Source organism: Tursiops truncatus, chromosome 5 (genome assembly GCF_011762595.2).
Source record: "Tursiops truncatus isolate mTurTru1 chromosome 5, mTurTru1.mat.Y, whole genome shotgun sequence".
In the NCBI taxonomy this organism is placed as follows: domain Eukaryota; kingdom Metazoa; phylum Chordata; class Mammalia; order Artiodactyla; family Delphinidae; genus Tursiops; species Tursiops truncatus.
This window is the reverse complement of record NC_047038.1, coordinates 36,514,152-36,534,819: the sequence shown is the minus strand read 5'-3', so window position 1 is coordinate 36,534,819 and position 20,668 is coordinate 36,514,152. Positions and strand designations below refer to the sequence as shown.

At 43.7% G+C, this 20,668-nt stretch overlaps 1 protein-coding gene across 2 annotated transcripts in view; it reads left to right on the top strand.

The window, feature by feature from the left end:
* Positions 1-20,668, top strand: part of STK32B (serine/threonine kinase 32B) — a 342,731-nt gene that overhangs the window by 295,568 nt on the left and 26,495 nt on the right. For both annotated transcript variants that reach the window (XM_019928052.3, XM_019928051.3), the window contains one exon: positions 11,640-11,743. In XM_019928052.3, the coding sequence (XP_019783611.1) occupies positions 11,640-11,743 (104 nt within the window). The remainder of the gene's footprint in view (positions 1-11,639; positions 11,744-20,668) is intronic.

Below are 20,668 nucleotides of genomic sequence, written 5' to 3'. Positions count from 1 at the left end.
GATTTCATGATGTAACTATGGAAAGTACGTAACGTAAAGTCAAGTGTAGATGCCTCAGACTGGTAACTGATACTATTAGTGTTGCTTTATCATTATTCAGACTATTTAGTATATGTTAAGCCCTGGGAGCCCAGACCCAAATCTGACATTCCCTTGCCTTAGGGAGTTTGCCGTCTAATCGGGGAAAGAGACCCCAACCAAATCCTAATTCATGATAGGAGCTGGGTCGGCTGGGGGGTGGTGGGTGCCCTGGGAGATCATTGGGCCGGTGCCCTGTCCGTACTCACCATATGTGAGTTCCTTTCCCCAGTGAGCAAACACAGGTGGCTGTGGAGGCACCATGGCCATGCTTGTACTTTCCTTGTAGAAATGATGGAGGCTAAAGGAAGTAAAGTTTGCTACCCCTGTGCCAGAGAAAGTGACAGAGCCAGCATTCAGACCCAGGCCAGTGAGGCTCCAGGGCCCAATATCTTTCCTGAGAACCTGGCAATCCATCCATCCATCCATCCATCCATCCATCCATCCATCTATTCATCCATCCAGCAGAGACTTATTGAGCACCTTCCACCTGCCAGGCAGTGTTCTATGGGCTGAAAACACGTCTGTGAACAAATAGGCAGTATTCCTGCCCTCATCAGTTTGGCTGTTTTTGAGGGAGACAATCACTTTGCAAATCATCGAACTGATAAATATATAGTTTGAGATGCTTATTTTTGAGGAACAACTTTCATGCGGTAAAATGCACTCTTTTAATGTAATCCAGTAAATTAATCCACCATAATGAAGACGGAGAAACAGCTCCATCACCTCCAAGATTCCCTCATCCCAGTTCCTGGCAACCAGTGATCAGTTTTCTATCCCTATAGTTTTGACTATTCCAGAAAGTCACAAAAACAGAGTCATATTTCTACAAACTTTTGAATCTGGCTTTTTTTACTTAGAATAATGCATTTGAGGTTTTGCCATGTTGTGTGGATCAGTAGCTTTCCTTTTGATTTCTGAGTAGAAATCCTTTGGATGAATATACACGTTTGGTTTATCCCTTCACCAGTTGTACGGCATTTGAGTTGTTTCCAGTTTTACACAATTGTAAATAAACTATTTGCGTACAGGTTTATATATAAACTTAAGTTTCTACTTCTCTAGAATAATTACATAGAAGTGGGATTGTTGGGTCATATGTAAATGTACGTTTAACTTTTTAAGAAACTGACAAACTCTTGAATATAGTTTCATTGGCTTATTTGCCATCCACATACCTTCTCTGTGAAGTATCTGTTCAAATCATTGCCCATTAATTTATTGGGTCATCTGTTTTTTATTATTAATTTCTGATAATTCTTTATATATTCTGGTTATAAGTCTTTTGCCAGATATATTTGCAAATATTTTCACCAGTCAGTGGCTTGTCTTTCTGTTACCTTAATAGCATCTTTTTAAAAGCAGATGTTTTAAATTCAAATGAAGTGCAATTTTTTATTCTTCGTTTATTGATCATGTACGGGGTGTCATTCTAAACATCTTTTCCTCCCTCACATGAGGTCACAAAGATTTTCTGCTTGTTTTCTTGTAGAAGTTTTATACTTTTGGGTTTTACATTTAGAACTATAGGCCATTTTGAGTTCACTTTTGAATGTGTTGTGAATTTTCATTGATTTACAAGGGCTGTCCAATTGTTACATCCAGCATTTGTCAAAAAGACATTCTTTCTCTATTGCACTGGCTTTGCAACTTCATCAAAACTCAATTGACCATAAATGCATGGGTCTGTTTCTGGATTCTATTCTGTTCCATTGATCTACTTGTTTATGCTTTGACTAATCTCATACTTTTGCTTTCACTTCATAATAATACTCGGATCAGGTAGTGAGAGTCCTTCAACTCTTTTCTTCTTTTCAAAATTATTTTGGCTTTTCTATCCTTTGCCTTTTCATATAAGGAAAAGGCTTTGTGCCCAGTCTTTGTCATGAGTACCCAGTGAGGGTATGTAGAGAGGAGTCTGTGAGTAATGCAAATTCCTCTTGTATCTGGACAAACAATAGTTCTATTCTCTCACTTAAGTTCTTATACAACCTTCAGCAATTCAGTTAAATTAGGCATCTTAATTTAAGTCTCCTTACTCTCTTCTATGGCAGCCCTGTTTTCTTCCCATGCTCTTCCCAAGGTAAGCCAGTATTCACATCCCAAACCTTCTTGAAGGTACCCGTCTTTCCTTAAATTTCAGACTAGTTGAGTTCAAGAAAAGTTATGGTTTCATAGATGATCTAGCTTTTTCTCACTGTTAGGCTGGGAGTGACACTCTTTCCAACTCCTATATTTTAAACAGAGTAGAATTGTTTGAGGTCTTTATAAGGATTATGGTGGAAAAAGAGAGATGCTGATGGGATAGATGATTAGATTGGAGGGGTCAGGATAACTTTGCTGAGGAAGTGACTTTTCAGCTAGGTTCTAAAGGACGAGTAGGTGTTGTTCAGCACAACAGGTGGAAAAGCACTGCAGGAGACAGCAACTTTTTGCCTAGACCCTGAGGCAAAAGGGAGCTTGTCACATCGAAAGATCCATTAGGAAGCTAGATTGGCCTGAACAAAGTAGGCAAGGAGAGTGAGCCTGGAGACATGGCGGGGCCAGATCACGTGGTACTTGTGTACCCACCAAAGCTTTTGACAGTGGGAAATTTTAATGAACATTATGGGCCTTAGATAAACAGAGATCTTGGAATCCTTTAAGAGAGTAGCACTATCTAAATGAACTTTTCCATCAGCCTAACATGCTGTTTAGATGTTTATCACCCATTTCACATATTAACTGTGTAAAATGCACAGGGTTAGAACCCTGTGCTTTCAGTTAGCACTTTCCATCATTCTCTCTGAAAACTTTCCAAGGGTCTTCTTTTCTAATTTACTAATTTAATCTGACACATTTAACATGAAGTAGTTTTCTGATACTGGTGCACCATTGATTTCTGTACCTCATCAGAGCTTCTCAGCCAGTTAAACTTTCCCTGCTGTTCCTTTTCTCATGCAGACAGGTGAGGTCCTACTGGTCCACACCTGAGCAGCGTCTTACATACCTTAATGAAACGACTCTTCTGTTACCATTAACACTACTAGCATCACCAGATAGAAAGAAATTATCAGACTGATGCAGCAGATTCATTTCGTCTCAAATTAATATCTGAGTTCATTTGCCAAGATAAAAAGCCAAAGAAACATGAATTGCCCCCAAGGGATCCAGACAGAGGCCAGGCACCCTGCTCATCTCTGCTTTCCACAGCTTTTCCACACACTCTCATCAAAGAATGATGATGGAGCTCTTGAATCATTTGGGGAACATGTACAACATGTACATTTGTGAGTTGGTCTTTCATTTATGTGTGCATTTCATTTCCCATTCAATAATGAATTGATATAATAATAACTAGCTCACATCTATTTGGAACTTGCTTTGTGTCAGTCCTTGTTCTAAATGACTCACATATAGCTTTGTGCTAATCCCTGACGTTTTGGCCCTGACTTAGTCATACCCCTATTCAAAGAGCTCACAGTCCAGTGAGAACGGTGGACATGTATATCCTTAATTGCAGTACGGCATGATCAGTGCTGCAAGGGAGGAACCAACAAGGGGTTGGTGAGAATCCAGAACACTGATGTACTTGGCCAAGAGAGGGGAAAAGAAGGGAACTGAGAAACAGGAAGGGACTTGAAGAACACTCCACAGAAGGTGTAAAATTTGGTCTGGGTTTTGAAGTATGAGTAGGAGTTCATGAGTATAAAAAATAGGGTAAAGATTACCAGTCAAGTCATAGAAGATTAAACATAAAGTGTGTCCTATTCTTTGAAGTTGGCCCAATGGGTATAATAAAGATAGTGGCCAAAATATGAGGAGGTTGGAACCTATTTTTAGGAATTTTTCATGCTAAGGAGTTTGACCATTATTCTACAGTAAATAGAAAAATTTGGAAATATTTTAATTAAGTGATTTGAACATGTGAATGATAATAAAATGACAACAATGTTAGATTGCATTTATTGAGCACTTACTTTGTGCTCAATAAATACATACAGAACTTCATTTTCTCTTCTCAATAACTTGATGTAGCAGACATCGTTATTCCTTTTTACAGATGAGGAAAACCAAGGTACAAATAAGACATTAGGCATTTTGCCTGAGGCCACTGTGGCAGTAAGCCTGGGAGCTGGGGTTCAGGTTCAGGTTGAATAATCACTACACTCACACCTTCCGTCTCTCCGTTCCACTGATTCTACTGACTTAGAAAGGTGTTTGAGGAGTAAGTGTAGTGGGATTACAGGGGCCCAGGCTGGGGTAGGGGAGGAGCTGTCATGAGTCCAAGCAGAAGTGAAAAAGGACCAGAGAAGACAGGAAGATTCTGGAAGGGAAAAATGATGAGTCTTGAGAATTAATCACATGATCCAAAACATAGGCTGGACGAGGGGCAGGGTCCATGAGACTCCCACGTTTCTGACTTGCACAACTGAGCAGCCCATCAACAGAGGCTGAGAACGCAGGAGAAGGGGCCGTTGGAGAGGGAGAGTTTGGCTTGAACAGATTGAATGTGCCATGCCTGTGCGGCTTCAAGGTAGATGTGTCCAGATCTCGCACATCCTGCCAGCCGGATGTGTGAGCCACAGAAAGGCTCAGTGGACAGCAGAACTGGGCTCTGGTCCCAGCTGGGCTGGAAGCCATGGAACTCCTCCAATAGGCTTCGGCTTCCTCACCTACAAAAGGTAGGGGAGGAAGGAAATTACCTTGAAGGTCCCCTCTAGGCTGAAATGCGGTAATTCTATGTTCCCAGTCCAGAAGGATGCAATTACCTGTAGAAACCGATCCTGGAAGCCAGTCAGCTTGTAAGCTAGACATTGAATAGCATTGTCACACTCCGCTGCAGCAATCAGAGCCTTCAGGAATATTCATAGAGCTAAGGCATCAGACCAATAATTATAACTTAGGTGGTTTCTGTGGTTTTTCTCCATATTTTTAGTCTAATGAGGAAGTAAACTCTGTGTGGTGAGGATAGGGGGCAAAGCCCACCACATGCATATTTACATTGCCTCGGGGTGATCTCTTTCAGACGACACCCCATGTTCTTGCTTTTCTGGAAGGCCAATTCTCTGATGTCCCTTGGAATCCAGACTCACTTTCCATTTAAAACCTGCACTGACAGAATTGCTCAGCTACTGGTAGAAAAGGTTAGTGGGAAGTGGGGCTGATCTATCCATGCCACTGGCCGTGCTGGGGAAGCAGCTTCCGTGCAGCCCGATTTCCCCCCAGTGTATTCATTCGTGGGCTCACAGCTATCCATGGACCGTGCAACATGCATGCACACCGTGAAGGATCCTGGGGATGTAGCGTGGAAGGAAACAGGTGTTGCTGGGGAATGTGATTCAACAGCCACTTTTATTAATGTGCATGTTAATGGCGAACCACATGGTTTTTTTGCTTTTGGACTATGTTGAAACCTTAATTTCCTAATTTTAGAATACCCGGACCTTCGTAAATACTCTGGATTTTCGTTCCAATTGAATTCACAGATTTAATGCATTGACCGTGGAGAGATTTTGGCATATAGAACATATAGAGTATATATATTGTGTGTATATGTATATCTGTTTTATGATACATCATTTTCATTTTCAGCATATACATAAAGATGGTGCAATGTCTGGAGTTTGAAGGAGACAGGGCAAGGTCTGGTCGTCATTCTGGATGACCCCAGAAAACGGGGGAGGCCTGGGTTCAAATGAGGCTCAGAGCCACGGTAGCTGTGTCACCTCTCCAAGCCTGGCTTTCTCAGATGGAGATCATGATCGTACTCGCCTCTCAAATTCCTTCTGAGGATAAAATGAGATAATGCATGTGAAACTATAGAAAGTGTTCCATAAATGTTAGCTTTCCTGAGGAGTAAATAATATGTGTAAAGAAACTTGAAGAGCTTCTAGCACATGGTAGATGCTCAACAAACGGCCACATTAATAATGCAGCTCTTGGTGTTGTAAAGAAAACCACTGCTCGTGATAATAATGGAACAGCTGTATTGAGCGCCCCTTGAAAGTGGTAAGAGCAGCTTTCCAGTCCACGCTCTTCCACTTGCTGTCTCCACGGCCCTGAACTTGCCCCTTTACCTCTCTGTGCATCCGTTTCTTCATCTGGGGCTTAGGGTGCTTTGAGCATGGGTGTGGGTAATTATGAAGGAACCTTTGTGCCCTAGAAAGCTCTGCATGACTGTTTTGTGCATGACGATGATGGTTACAGTGGGCATTTTCAATGGCTCAAAATAGGTTCAGGGCTGGCCCTTACCCCACCAGGGCATTGCAAGGAGTTTTAGTTGTTTTTCTTTCTGGAAGACCTTGGGAAATTTCATTTATCCATCACCCCTGCAGGTGTACCCAGACCTTGGACCCTGGACATCCTTTCTGGGTGAGGCCATAGCCAACTTCAGCTATCTGCTTGGTTTGTCGTTTGCTGTCCTGGGCTCCCCCTTCAGGGTTCCTTCATCACTCACTCTGCTGCAGGGAACCCCCAGTCCTAGCCTTGCCAGCATCAGCCCAGAACCTCCTGGTCCTTTCCTCAGTGAGACTCAGCTGCAGCTAGCCAAATGGCACGTCATTGTGAAGATTAAATGAGTTAAATGCTAAACTAAATTAAATTAGTAAATTAAATTAGTAAATTAAATAAATTAGTAAATTTATTTTACTACTACTATAATTTATTACTAAATTATATTAGTAAATAAATTAGTAAATTAAATAAGTAAATTAAATTAGTAAATTAAATTAGATTAAATAAATTAAATGAGTTTAATGCTAAACTCTTAAAACAAAGTTTGGTGCATGACAGATGCTCCAGAGAGATGAGCTATTTTTATTAGCAGTGTGTCAAGAACTTAGAACAGGGCTTGACACATAGCGAGGGCTGTACTGGTGTTGTTTGCTTTTTTTTTTATATACGATCATTCATTTATTTAGTCAGTCAACAAACCTTGCCCACCTGTCTTCTTCATGCCAGGCAAGACTTGGGGAGCCAGGGAGAACATGACCATCCCTGCCCTCAGGGAGCTTAAAGTCTAGCAAGAAGCAAACAAATAAGCAAAAATGCAGCCGGAATGTAAAAATCAAGAGATGCCTGGGGGAGGTGGGGATAAAGAGGAAGCTCTAATCTAGTCTGGAGGGAGGGGAATGATAAGAAAATGATAATAGCAGAGATGTATTTTGAGGAATACATGACAGATGTAAAGAAGCCTGCAGAATGGTACGTATTCGGTTCCTAGAAGTGGTAACTCTGAAGCTGCACCCTTTGTGAGAGAACCTGGTGGATTAGGGGAGAGAAAAAGAGACAGATAGACAGACAGGGTGTTCTAGGAACGGCAAGCAGCGTGTGCAGCTGGAGCCCAAGGTGGCCATGGGCAACTCCTGGGCCATAATACAGCTTAGAAGATCTACAGGTAGGAGCTGAGGGGCTACAGAATTTAAGCCACCCTCTAGGCCACATGGGTTTCCAGCCCTAGCACTTTGTACTGTTCCACTGAAAAATCAAAAAGATTCCAGGATCAAGTCTAATACGTTTCCAAACCATGCTTGCTATTGAGTCATTAAAGGCGCTAAGAAGTCTACGAGAAAGAACGCAATTGAACCTCGTCATTTCCCAGACATGTTTGACCTCAGAATCATTTCTCCTCCAAAATCTATGAGCCTAACATGGCTGGTGGCATTCCTGGGAATACAGATTGTGAAACAGCCATCGTCATAGGAAGACCTTGAGGCAGGGTACTGCTGTGGTCTGAGTTGCATATCAGAAAGCTAACTCCCCCAGAAGCAAGGACGGACTGGAGAAGGAGACTCTGGAAGCCAGAGGACGGGTGGAGAAGCTAGTGCAGGAGACCAGGAGGAAGGAATGGAGATCTGAACAAGGGCCATGTGTTGGCGAAGAGGAGGAAGGGGATACAGGAGCTGAGGAGGGAGAGTCATCCGGCATTGATGGCTGAATTTAACTGTTCCAATAATGGGAACTCCCTGAACCTGGAAGTCAGGACCAGGAGTTCTGACTTGAGCCCTGAGTTGGTGAGTTGTGGCCAAGGCAAGCCACTGTCGCCCCTCAAGCCCGGTGGCCAATTCTAACACAGAGGGGACGATGACAAGATGGTTTCCAAGGGACCCTGCACCCCTGCTGTGCTGACAGTCCTAGGCTGTGAGCTGTCTCTACTTCTGAAGCAGGCAAGCAATGTGCTGGACCAGCTGTATGGCCCCAGGGTGAAATTGACATGCATTGATTAAGTGCCTACCATGTACTTGGCTGAGTTCCAGGCTCTGGGACAGAGGGAAGGAAGGTGGCAGCTTTCATCAGGACCCATCCTCAGGTAAGTCCATCACCCCTGGAAGTCACCTCAGTATAGGAGAAAGAACTTTGGAATCAGATACTGAGAGAGGCTAATCCCAGCTCTGCCATCCCAGCTGGCTGACGTGGAGCAAGTTCCCAGCCCCTCTTACTAGTCTCCTAGGGCTGCACAACAAAGTCCCACAAATGTGGTGGCTTGGAGCAACAGAAATTCATTCACTCACAGTTCTGGAAGCCAGTAGTTCAATATCAAGGTGTCTGCAGAGCCGTGCTCCCTCGGAGATGTAGGAGAGGCTCTTGCAGCTTCCGGGGGCTCCAGGGCTTCCTTGGCTTGTGGCCGCATCCCTCCAGGCTCTGTCTCCTCCCACGGCTTTCTCTTTCTCTCAAATCCACCTCTTCTTTCTCTTAGAAAGGCATCAGCCATTGAATCTAGGAAGGGTCCACCCTGAATCCGGGATGGCTTTATCCTGACGTCTGTATTAATGACATCTGCAAAGTCCCTATTTCCAAATAAGGCCCCGTTCACAGGTACTTGGACATATCTTTTGGGGACACTTCACCCAACTACACCCCTTCATGTCTCTGCCTCTTCATCTGGAATGTGGAGATCATTGTAGACTTGTTTTATTGGGCAGTTGGGAGGATGAAGAGAAGTAGTACGTGTAAAATCCTTAACAAAGCACCTGGCAAGCTGTAGTTTCCATACTCATTCATTCATGATGAAATGATGGTGACAGGTCTGTGTCTTGTACCTGTCCTTCAAGCTCTAATCCTGTATGATGCCCTCGCCTCTAAGCACTGATCCAGGCCACTAAAGCAGCCGTTCTGGTGGCATATGGATTGTGACATAAAGGTTGTTTATGTTCTCTCAGCCCCAGCTGTGCAAGGGAGGAGAGACTGTCACCTTCTCTGGGAGTGGGGTCACAGGCTGCAGACGTTTGTCACTTGGTTGGTCACAACAGCCAGGACAGAATTGGTCAGCTGCTGCTTCTACCCTGAATTCCAGATGGGCATGGGGCTGCCAGGCACCACAAGGATTTATGGGGACACCTGGGCACGCAGCCTCGCCTGCACTCCTGGGCATGTCCCTGCCTCCCTCACTGAGCACATGGGCTGGGCCAGCAGCTGTCGAGGCCCTGGTTCTGTAGAATTACATCTACACATGCACAGACCAGTATGATGTGGCTCCTTCTGTCCTGGAACCCTCAGCAGGGAGGGAAGAAGGACAAGTACACAGACTGGGGTGCAGGGAAGGAAGCCCCTCTGGGTTGGAGCTCAGCCTCAGGCTCCCAGTGGGATGCAGAATAGCACAGCTCAGTGCCTGGAGCTGCTAGGAAATCAAATATTTTCTCACTAGATGTTTACTGAACAGGTATGATTGCCACCTTTGCATTCAGGTTGATCTAGGATCGATAGGAAGGGGCAGACAGAAAGGTGCTGGAAATGCCAAACTCAGCGGGTCTGTAGACTGATGGTCATGAGGCTGAGGACGATGAAGTTTAGCACGCCTCCCAGGCGACTGCGTGGACCGTGGCGAGGCTGAGCACGGTCAGAAGAGGAGGTTTGAATGACAATTCTAGTAATAAAAACCATGCCCAAGATTCCCGGAACACTCACAATAGGCCAGCCAGGCATCCAGCTTAGCTCTCAGCCTGCGTTGTTCCTTAATCCTCATAAGAACCCTATGAACACACTGTTGATTCTTGTTCATGTTTTACAAAACTGAGGCAAATAGAACTTGTTAATTCAGCTCCAGCCCCACTGACCTTCTTCCTGTTTCCCATCACACCATGTTGCTTCCTTTGGGAAGCTCAAATTACCCATTTCCTCAAACTCCCAATCACATCTTCCCCAACGTAGACTGGGTATGTTTCTGTACTCAAATGTTGATACGAACCTTATTTCAAACTGCGATTCGACCAGTGTATAAGGCGCACCTCAGCTCTGAACGTCCCTGCCGTGTAACTTCCTGTGCACCGCTGTCCCTCTCTGAACCTCTTCGGTAAAATGTGTCAAATGATAACACGGCCCTGAGGGTTGTTGTGAAGAGGAAAGGAGAACCCTCGGGTGAAAGTGCTAGAAAATACAAAGTAAATGGAGAGGGTCTCTAGAGGGCAGCTGAGATCTGCCCGCTGGTCAGGTTCAGCAGTCCAGCTGCCGATCCAGAGCCCAGATTCGAGCGTCCACGTCTGCCCTCATCTGCCTCATCTGGCCCTCCCCAATCCCACGCCGTCTGAATGCCAGTCTGAAAATTGAGTCGAGATGTCTTTAAACACAGCATGTCCTGGTTCCCTGCGAGAGAGTTTGGCTGCTCTGACCCCTGTAAAATGGAATTATATCTACAAATTAATTTGCTAGAAATGATCCACATTTCCCAAGACTTTCCTGGAAGCCAATATGAACAATTAGAGCTGGAGATGCAACTCCTGGCCTGATGAGTTGGGGGTGAGGCAGTGATGAACCCACCGCCCATTAGCTTAGGAAGCAGCAGGGCCGGGGGACCCTGGAACAGCTGCAGCTCCCTGAGGAGTGAGGATCCGTCACCCACGGGCCTCCACCCTCCACTTGTTTATTTATTGAGGTGAAATTCACATAACGTAAAATGAACTGTTTTCACACAGAGTGGCATTTAGTACGTTCACAATGCTGTGTAACCACCACCTCTAGTTCCAGAACGTTCATCACCGCAGAGGAAACCCAGTGAGCAGTTGCTCCCCATCCCCCCTCCCGGCCCCTGGCAACCCACGATCTGTCTTCTGTCCCTGTGCATATACTTATCCTGGATATTTCATATGCGATCCCACCTACGCTAAAATAAAACCGTACCTGAGGCAGGCACCAGGCACAAAGGGCTCTGAGCATCCTAGTTGCTGGGACACCTGACCTGGTGTTGGGGCCAGGTTTAGCAAGGTTCTTAGCCCCTTGGGGTGCAGTTTCTTCTTCTTAACTCAGACTTTAATCCCCGGGCTGTGACCGTGATTCATGCTCCAGCAAACCCTCCTCCTCCCCAGACTTTCCCTGACCCTCCCCGACAGACGGCCCTCCACAGCACACTTGGGTTGCCCCATTTGTATTCTGTCCCAGGTGTCACACCGGTGTTTCCTGTGATGCCTGCACCTTGTTCTCTAGCCACCTCGTGACTTACGGAGTGCAGAAACCACGTGGCATAGCAGATGGAGTACTGGCTTTGCCATCCAAAAGCTGGGTTCCTGGCCCCGTGTCCTCTCTGTAACAGGCAATGAGTGTAAAGTGAGATGCGCAGTAATGTTCTTTTGTCCTGTCTTTGGCAGCCCCGGAAGTGTTCCAGGTGTATGTGGACGGAGGCCCTGGGTACTCCTACCCCGTTGACTGGTGGTCCCTGGGTGTCACGGCCTACGAGCTGCTGCGGGGCTGGGTAAGATGTGCGCCTGTGTGGTGAACGCGAGGGCTGTGGAAGTGGGGGGCTCAGCTTCTACCAGGCTTGGGTGGGGTGGAATGGCCCTGCCGCTGGATGTGCACCATGCCGGCCCTGGGTGTCAGTCCTGATTGCCTGTGTGCCAACTCCAAGGTCCTGAGCATTAGAAAGCTCTTAACAAGCTTCTGGTCCAGCCCCTCATTCTACTCACGGGGACAGGGATGTCCAGAGGGGCAGGGTCTTGTGTGAAGCTCAGCAGCTGATCCGTGGCAGCTCAAACACCCAAAGCATCTTGGTGTCATGATTTCAAATGCTGTCGTCTTTCAACCCACAACATGAGGCTCCCGTGCCCAGCTTTCCAGCTTGGTTTTTTGTTGTTGTTATTTTAGTTCCAACCTTCCCCGAATACTTAGCTCAGTGTCCTGTAAAAATGGGGCATTCAATACGTATTTTTGTTTTATTTCTTTTAAATTTAAAAGCTGAAGATGACTAATGGAGCTATTTGGCAACTAATAACGCAGTTTTATTTTAGCAAAAAGAATTATGACAAACGAATTTCGAGGCTTTTTTTTTTTTTACACAAGTATCATTTGAAAATGACGCCATTTAACCTCTCAGGACCATGGTTTCCCCTTCATACAATGGGGATAGGAACATCCTCTCAGTCTATTCTGTGGTGCTGAAGTTATCCTGGGATCGATGCACCCCTAGACTGGGACACTCAGTTTGCGTATGACCCACCTTATAGCTCCAGCACCCAGCACACAGCGTAGAGAGTCAGTTCCTCCCACTGGATGCTGCTTTACCAGTGTCTCACGGTCATCTGCATATATGCATATTAAGGCGGGTAGACGGTGCCCCTTGAGGGCAGGAGCCCCCAGTGCACAGTGATAACTGGTGGGAATGAATGAGGGAATGAATGATGGCAGCTGTGTGAAAACCATACAAGCTATGTGAGTGTCATTAGTTATCACCGTGTGGTTCAAGCAACTGGGGTCTCTCTTGATCTCAGTGATTTCCCCTGAATTCCTCAAAAACATACTACAGTACATGATGTTGTTAGAAAGCAAAAAATATGTATGTGAACTTGTGAGTTTTCTCGGGCACTGAATGAAAACAATTCATCTCTCCCCACCTCCCTGGCTGGTTCCTTTGTCGTGTACTGGTTCTTTAATATACATGCTCCAGGAGGGGACATGAGGGTCCCCATGATATTTGTATGAACCAGAGAACACAGACATCACCAGATGATGTTTATCACGGAATCAATCATACAAATGACCTTGGCAAGCAGTTGACCTAAGCATGATTGGTCGTTTGCCAGCAGAAAGTGTATTTTCTGCCAGAACACAAGTCAGAACAGTCAAAGATGATGACTTGGCAGAAAGCCCCAAGGGCTTCAAAATAAAACGTTTCATTTTCAGTGTATCTGAGTTTTCTGCTTAGGGATCCAATGCCACTTTTAATAGAAGAGGGAGGGTCCCATGGTGGGATCGGGGCTTTGGTGTGGGGACAGAGTGAACAAGAATGCCTGTTATGGGTTGGTGTGACTCTGTCTCCCAGATATCTTGGTCTGTTCATCTTTGACCTGAAACACAATGGGTTTATGCAAATAGTTGATTCTGTTTTTTTAATCCTGGAAACGATCACATTAAGTCCAAAAGCTATACTGAAAAACACTCATATTTTTCCATGGACTGTGTGAATTTAGAAGTTATCCTTCCTCGTTGAAATTCCTCCATCATGTCAGTGACAGCATCCCTGATAGGTGATCACCCCCTGTTCCTTGATTCCCTCAGGATCCAGGGGGCTCCTTACCTCCAAAAGATGAAAGTCATGATGGGAATTTTCGAACACATATTCTAAGATCATAGAGTTGGAAAGCGTTAGAAATGAAAGGTGGGAGATTGAAGGTATTAATATGGTATGTTAGCCAGGGACCCAGGCATGCTCTAGTCTTAGAGCAGAAAGAGACATCTCTCCCGAAATGCTCTATCAGGAGAGCAGAGGAGTGGAGTGTCATCAGTGGGCTTGAAATTTCAATGCAGAGAATTCTGTGAGCCTGCTTGGATCCTGTAGCCCAGACGAGGGGAGTAACTTGTACCCAACTTTCCTATGAACCCAAACAAGAATCTCAGTTCTCACCCTGAGACCTGCTAAGTAAAAAAAAAAAAAAAAAGACTCAAGAAGCACCACGCAGCTGCATAGCACAGGGAGATCAGCTCGGTGCTTTGTGACCACCTAGAGGGGTGGGATAGGGAGGGTTGGAGGGAGGGAGACGCAAGAAGGAAGAGAGATGGGAACATATGTATATGTATAACTGATTCACTCTGTTATAAAGCAGAAAGTAGCACACCATTGTAAAGCAATTATACTCCAATAAAGATGTAAAAAAAAAAAAAAAGAAGAAAGAAGGCACCACTTGGAGAGTTCCCTTTTGAGCACAGTTGTCTCAGGGACTGTGACCACACCCCCTGGAGAGAACCCCATGGGGACAGAGAGGAGAGGGAGGTTTCTCATCCACTGACCCAGAGAAGGGACTTAAAGGTCTTACCCAGCCCCTGTTTCCCCACCTACCAGGCTCCTTGATGGTTTCCTGGCAGTGTCACCCACCTGTCCACTGGTTTTCCTCCGCATGCACAGGGCTCTTATATCCAGAAAGAACGTGTTTCATTTTTTTTAAAGCCCTAATGGCTAGAAAGATTTTCCTCTTACTCAACTGAAAGCTGCCTCCTCGTAACACAGAAAGAGGATCTTAGAAGAATTCACAGGTTCAAACCCTGGCTCTACCAGGCACCTTGTCTGTGATCTTAACCAAGGCCAACAGACAGACCAAATGCTCAGAATCCTCATCTGTTAACCGAAAAAATAATAATAACAGTAACACCTACCCAACAGCGTGGCTGCGAATATTAAGTGATTCTGACGATGCAAATTACCCAGCTCTGTGACTGATAAAGGATCGGCACTCGGTCAATGTCAGCTCCCCTCCCCTGGTCTCTCTGATTCCCATGCGGGGGGCCTGCTGGCAGGTCTGCATCCTTTCCAACTTAGCACCTCTCAAGGTGGAGACAGGCCCTGGGAGAGGAGCTGAGTCACATGTGGCTGCTGACGGTTAGTGGGGAGGTCCCTGGCCCGGTGGGCAGAGGTCCGGGCTCCCATCCACACCCCGTGTGCCTTGATGCTGTGATTCCGCCTTAGTCACTTAACTCATCTGAGCCCTGGCTTCCTCCTTCATGAAATGGGGATGATGAGGCCGGCCTGCGGGGTCACCGTGGGGATTCCAGGAGCAAATGTAGGCGGAGCACACGCGGCGTCCAGCGCACAGGAGGGATGCTGACTGCTACATAAATGTGCACGCGGTGATGATTCTGAGACAGGTAGCTGCAGAGACAATGCTGATGACTGCTCTTAGGGGAGCAGGGAAGAATTTCTGAGGGAGGAAGCGTTAAGGGGGATCATATATGAGTTGCTTGGGAAACCATGTGAGCAGAGACTGGGAAGGGCAGCTGAGGCTGACACAGCAAACATCTTAGACTGACCAGCAGTCAGAAAGACAGTCTGGGGGCTGTCTAACATTCGAATTATAGGGGTCCCAGAAGGAGAAGAGAAAAAGAAAGGGACTGAAAAAATATTTGACGAGATTATAGTTGAAAACTTCTCTAATATGGGAAAGGAAATAGTTAATCAAGCCCAGGAAGCACAGAGAGTCCCATACAGGATAAAGCCAAGGAGAAACACGCCAAGACGCATATTAATAAAACTGTAAAAAATTAAATACAAAGAAAACATATTAAAAGCAGCAAGGGAAAAACAACAAATAACACACAAGGGAATCCCCATAAGGTTAACAGCTGATCTTTCAACAGAAACTCTTAAAGCCAGAAGGGACTGGCAGGACATATTTAAAGTGATGAAGGAGAAAAACCTACAACCAAGATTACTCTACCCAGCAAGGATCTCATTCAGATTTGGTGGAGAAATTAAAACCTTTACAGACAAGCAAAAGCTGAGAGAGTTCAGCACCACCAAACCAGCTTTACAACAAATGCTAAAGGAACTTCTCTAGGCAAGAAACACAAGAGAAGGAAAAGACCTACAATAACAAACCCAAAACAATTAAGAAAATGGGAATAGGAACATACATATCGATAATTACCTTAAATGTAAATGGATTAAATGCTCCCACCAAAAGACACAGACTGGCTGAATGCATACAAAAACAAGACCCATATATATGCTGTCTACAAGAGACCCACTTCAGACCTAGGGACACGTACTGACTGAAAGTGAGGGGATGGAAAAAGATATTCCATGCAAATGGAAATCAAAAGAAAGCTGGAGTAGCAATTCTCATATCAGACAAAATAGACTTTAAAATAAACACTATTAGAAGAGACAAAGAAGGACACTACATAATGATCAAGGGATCAATCCAAGAATATATAACAATTGTAAATATTTATGCACCCAACATAGGAGCACCTCAATACATAAGGCGAATACTAACAGCCATAAAAGGGGAAATTGACAGTAACACATTCATAGTAGGGGACTTTAACACACCACTTTCACCAGTCGACAGATCATCCAAAATGGAAATAAATAAACACAAGCTTTAAATGATACATTAAACAAGATAGACTTAATTGATATTTATAGGACATTCCATCCAAAAACAACAGAATACACATTTTTCTCAAGTGCTCATGGAACATTCTCAAGGATAGATCATATCTTGGGTCACAAATCAAGCCTTGGTAATTTAAGAAAATTGAAATTGTATCAAGTATCTTTTCCAACCACACTATGAGACTAGATATCAATTACAGGAAAAGATCTGTAAAAAAATACAAACACATGGAGGCTAAACAATACACTACTTAATGACGAAGTGATTACTGAAGAAATCAAAGAGGAAATCAAAAAATACCTAGAAACAAATTACAGTGGAGACACGACAACCCAAAACCTATGGGATGCAGCAAAAGCAGTTCTAAGAGGGAAGTTTATAGCAATACAATCCTACCTTAAACAGGAAACATCTCGAATAAACAACCTAACCTTGCACCTAAAGCAATTAGAGAAAGAAGAACAAAAAAACCCCAAAGTTATCAGAAGGAAAGAAATCATAAAGATCAGATCAGAAATAAATGAAAAAGAAATGAAGGAAACGATAGCAAAGATCAATAAAACTAAAAGCTGGTTCTTTGAGACGATAAACAAAATTGATAAACCATTAGCCAGACTCATCAAGAAAAAAGGGAGAAGACTCAAATCAATAGAATTAGAAATGAAAAAGGAGAAGTAACAACTGACACTGCAGAAATACAAAAGATCATGAGAGAGTACTACAAGCAACTCTATGCCAATTAAATGGAAAACCTGGAAGAAATGGACAAATTCTTAGAAACGCACAACCTGCCAAGACTGAATCAGGAAGAAATAGAAAATATGAACAGACCAATCACAAGCACTGAAATTGAAACTGTGATTAAAAATCTTCCAACAAGGGCTTCCCTGGTGGCGCAGTGGTTGAGAGCCCGCCTGCTGATGCAGGGGACATGGGTTCGTGCCCTGGTCCGGGAGGATCCCACGTGCCGCGGAGCGGCTAGGCCCGTGAGCCACGGCCGCTGGGCCTCTGCGTCCAGAGCCTGTGCTCCACAACGGGAGAGGCCACAACAGTGAGAGGCCCGCGTACCGCAAAAAAAAAAAAAAAAAAAAAAAAATCTTCCAACAAACAAAAGCCCAGGACCAGATGGCTTCACAGGCAAATTCTATCAAACATTTAGAGAAGAGCTAACACCTATCTTTCTCAAACTCTTCCAAAATATAGCAGAGGGAGGAACACTCCCAAACTCCTTCTACGAGGCCACCATCACCTTGATACCAAAACAAGACAAGGATGTCACAAAGAAAGAAAACTACAGGCCAATATCACTGATGAACATAGATGCAAAAATCCTCAACAAAATACGAGCAAACAGAATCCAACAGCACATTAAAAGGATCATACACCATGATCAAGTGGGGTTTATTCCAGGAATGCAAGGATTCTTCAATATACGGAAATCAATCATCGTGATACACCATATTAACAAATTGAAGGAGAAAAACCATATGGTCATCTCAATAGATGCAGAGAAAGCTTTTGACAAAATTCAACACCAATTTATGGTAAAAACCCTGCAGAAAGTAGGCATAGAGGGAACTTTCCTCAACATAATAAAGGCCATATATGACAAACCCACAGCCAACATCATCCTCAATGGTGAAAAACAGAAAGCATTTCCACTAAGATCAGGAACAAGACAAGGTTGCCCACTCTCACCACTCTTATTCAACATAGTTTTGGAAGTTTTAGCCACAGCAATCCAAGAGGAAAAGGAAATAAAAGGAATCCAAATCGGAAAAGAAGAAGTAAAGCTGTCACTGTTTGCAGGTGACATGATACTATACATAGAGAATCCTAAAGATGCTACCAGAAAACTACTAGAGCTAATCAATGGATTTGGTAAAGTAGCAGGATACAAAATTAATGCACAGAAGTCTCTTGCATTCCTATACATTAACGACAAAAAATCTGAAAGAGAAATTAAAGAAACACTCCCATTTACCATTGCAACAAAAAGAATAAAATACCTAGGAATAAACCTACCTAAGGAGACAAAAGACCTGTATGCAGAAAATTATAAGACACTGATGAATGAAATTAAAGATGATACAAATAGATGGAGAGATATACCATGTTCTTGGATTGGAAGAATCAACATTGTGAAAATGACTCTACTACCCAAAGCAATTTACAGATTCAATGCAATCCCTATCAAACTACCACTGGCATTTTTCACAGAACTAGAACAAAAAATTTCACAATTTGTATGGAAACACAAAAGACCCCGAATAGCCAAAGCAATCTTGAGAACGAAAAACGGAGCTGGAAGAATGAGGCTCCCTGACTTCAGACTATACTACAAAGCTACAGTAATCAAGACAGTATGGTACTGGCACAAAAGCAGAAATATAGATCAATGGAACAGGATAGAAAGCCCAGAGATAAACCCACGCACATATGGTCACCTTATCTTTGATAAAGGAGGCAGGAATGTACAGTGGAGAAAGGACAGCCTGTTCAATAAGTGGTGCTGGGAAAACTGGACAGGTACATGTAAAAGTATGAGATTAGAACACTCCCTAACACCATACACAAAATTAATCTCAAAATGGACTAAAGACCTAAATATAAGGCCAGAAGCTGTCAAACTCTTAGAGGAAAACATAGGCAGAACACTCTATGACATAAATCACAGCAAGATCCTTTTTGACCCACCTCCTAGAGAAATGGAAATAAAAACAAAAATAAACAAATGGCACCTAATGAAACTTCAAAGCTTTTGCACAGCAAAGGAAACCATAAACAAGACCAAAAGACAACCCTCAGGATGGGAGAAAATATTTTCAAATGAAGCAGCTGACAAAAGATTAATCTCCAAAATTTACAAGCAGCTCATGCAGCTCAATAACAAAAAAACAAACAACTCAATCCAAAAATGGGCAGAAGACCTAAATAGACATTTCTCCAAAGAAGATATACAGATTGCCAACAAACACATGAAAGAATGCTCAACATCATTAATCATTAGAGAAATGCAAATCAAAACTACAATCAGATATCATCTCACACCGGTCAGAATGGCCATCATCAAAAAATCTAGAAACAATAAATGCTGGAGAGGGTGTGGAGAAAAGGGAACACTCTTGCACTGCAGGTCGGAATGTGAATTGGTACAGCCACTATGGAGAACAGTATGGAGGTTCCTTAAAAAACTACAAAAAGAACTACCATATGACCCAGCAATCCCACTACTGGGCATATACCCTGAGAAAACCATAATTCAAAAAGAGTCATGTACCAAAATGTTCATTGCAGCTCTATTTACAATAGCCAGGAGATGGAAACAACCTAAGTGTCCATCATTGGATGAATGGATAAAGAAGCTGTACCACATATATACAATGGAATATTACTCAGCCATAAAAAGAAACAAAATTGAGTTATTTGTAGTGAGGTGGATGGACCTAGAGTCTGTCATACAGAGTGAAAGATAAAGACAAATACCATATGGTAACACATATATATGGAATCTAAGAAAAAATAAATGTCATGAAGAACCTAGGGGTAAGACGGGAATAAAAACATAGACCTACTAGAGAATGGACTTGAGGTTATGGGGAGGGGGAAGGGTAAGCTGTGACAAAGTGAGAGAGTGGCATGGACATATATACACTACCAAACGTAAAATAGATAGCTAGTGGGAAGCAGCCGCATAGCACAGGGAGATCAGCTCGGTGCTTTGTGACCACCTGGGTGGGTGGGATAGGGAGGGTGGGAGAGAGGGAGATGCAAGAGGGAGGAGATATGGGAACATATGTATAACTGATTCACTTTGTTATAAACAGAAACTAACACACCATTGTAAAGCAATTATACTCCAATAAAGACATAAAAAAATTTTTTTAAATAAAATAACAGGTCTACCACAGTTCTTTTCCTGTTTCTTCCATTTCTCGGTAAATTGGCCATCTTTGTAAACTGAGTTTCCTGGAATAGAGGTGCACCTCCACTCTATAATGAGTATATCCAGTGCCCTGCTGCCAAAATCACTTGCACCAGCAGAACATGTAATTACTTTACCTTATAAAGACCACTTGGTTTTCTGAGTCAAGACATCCTAAGGCCAATGAGTGAGAACCGAGCATCAGTAGAGCTCTTTACCTGACGCAGATGGAATATGGATCCTAATATGTGCCAGTATTCTTGTCGAAGGACCTGGGTTTCTCCACAACCACACAAACAGATTAAGGCTAAGCCTGGAGCTTAAAGGCACAGAGCTGACTTTATTTTATTATTTTTTAAAAATATTT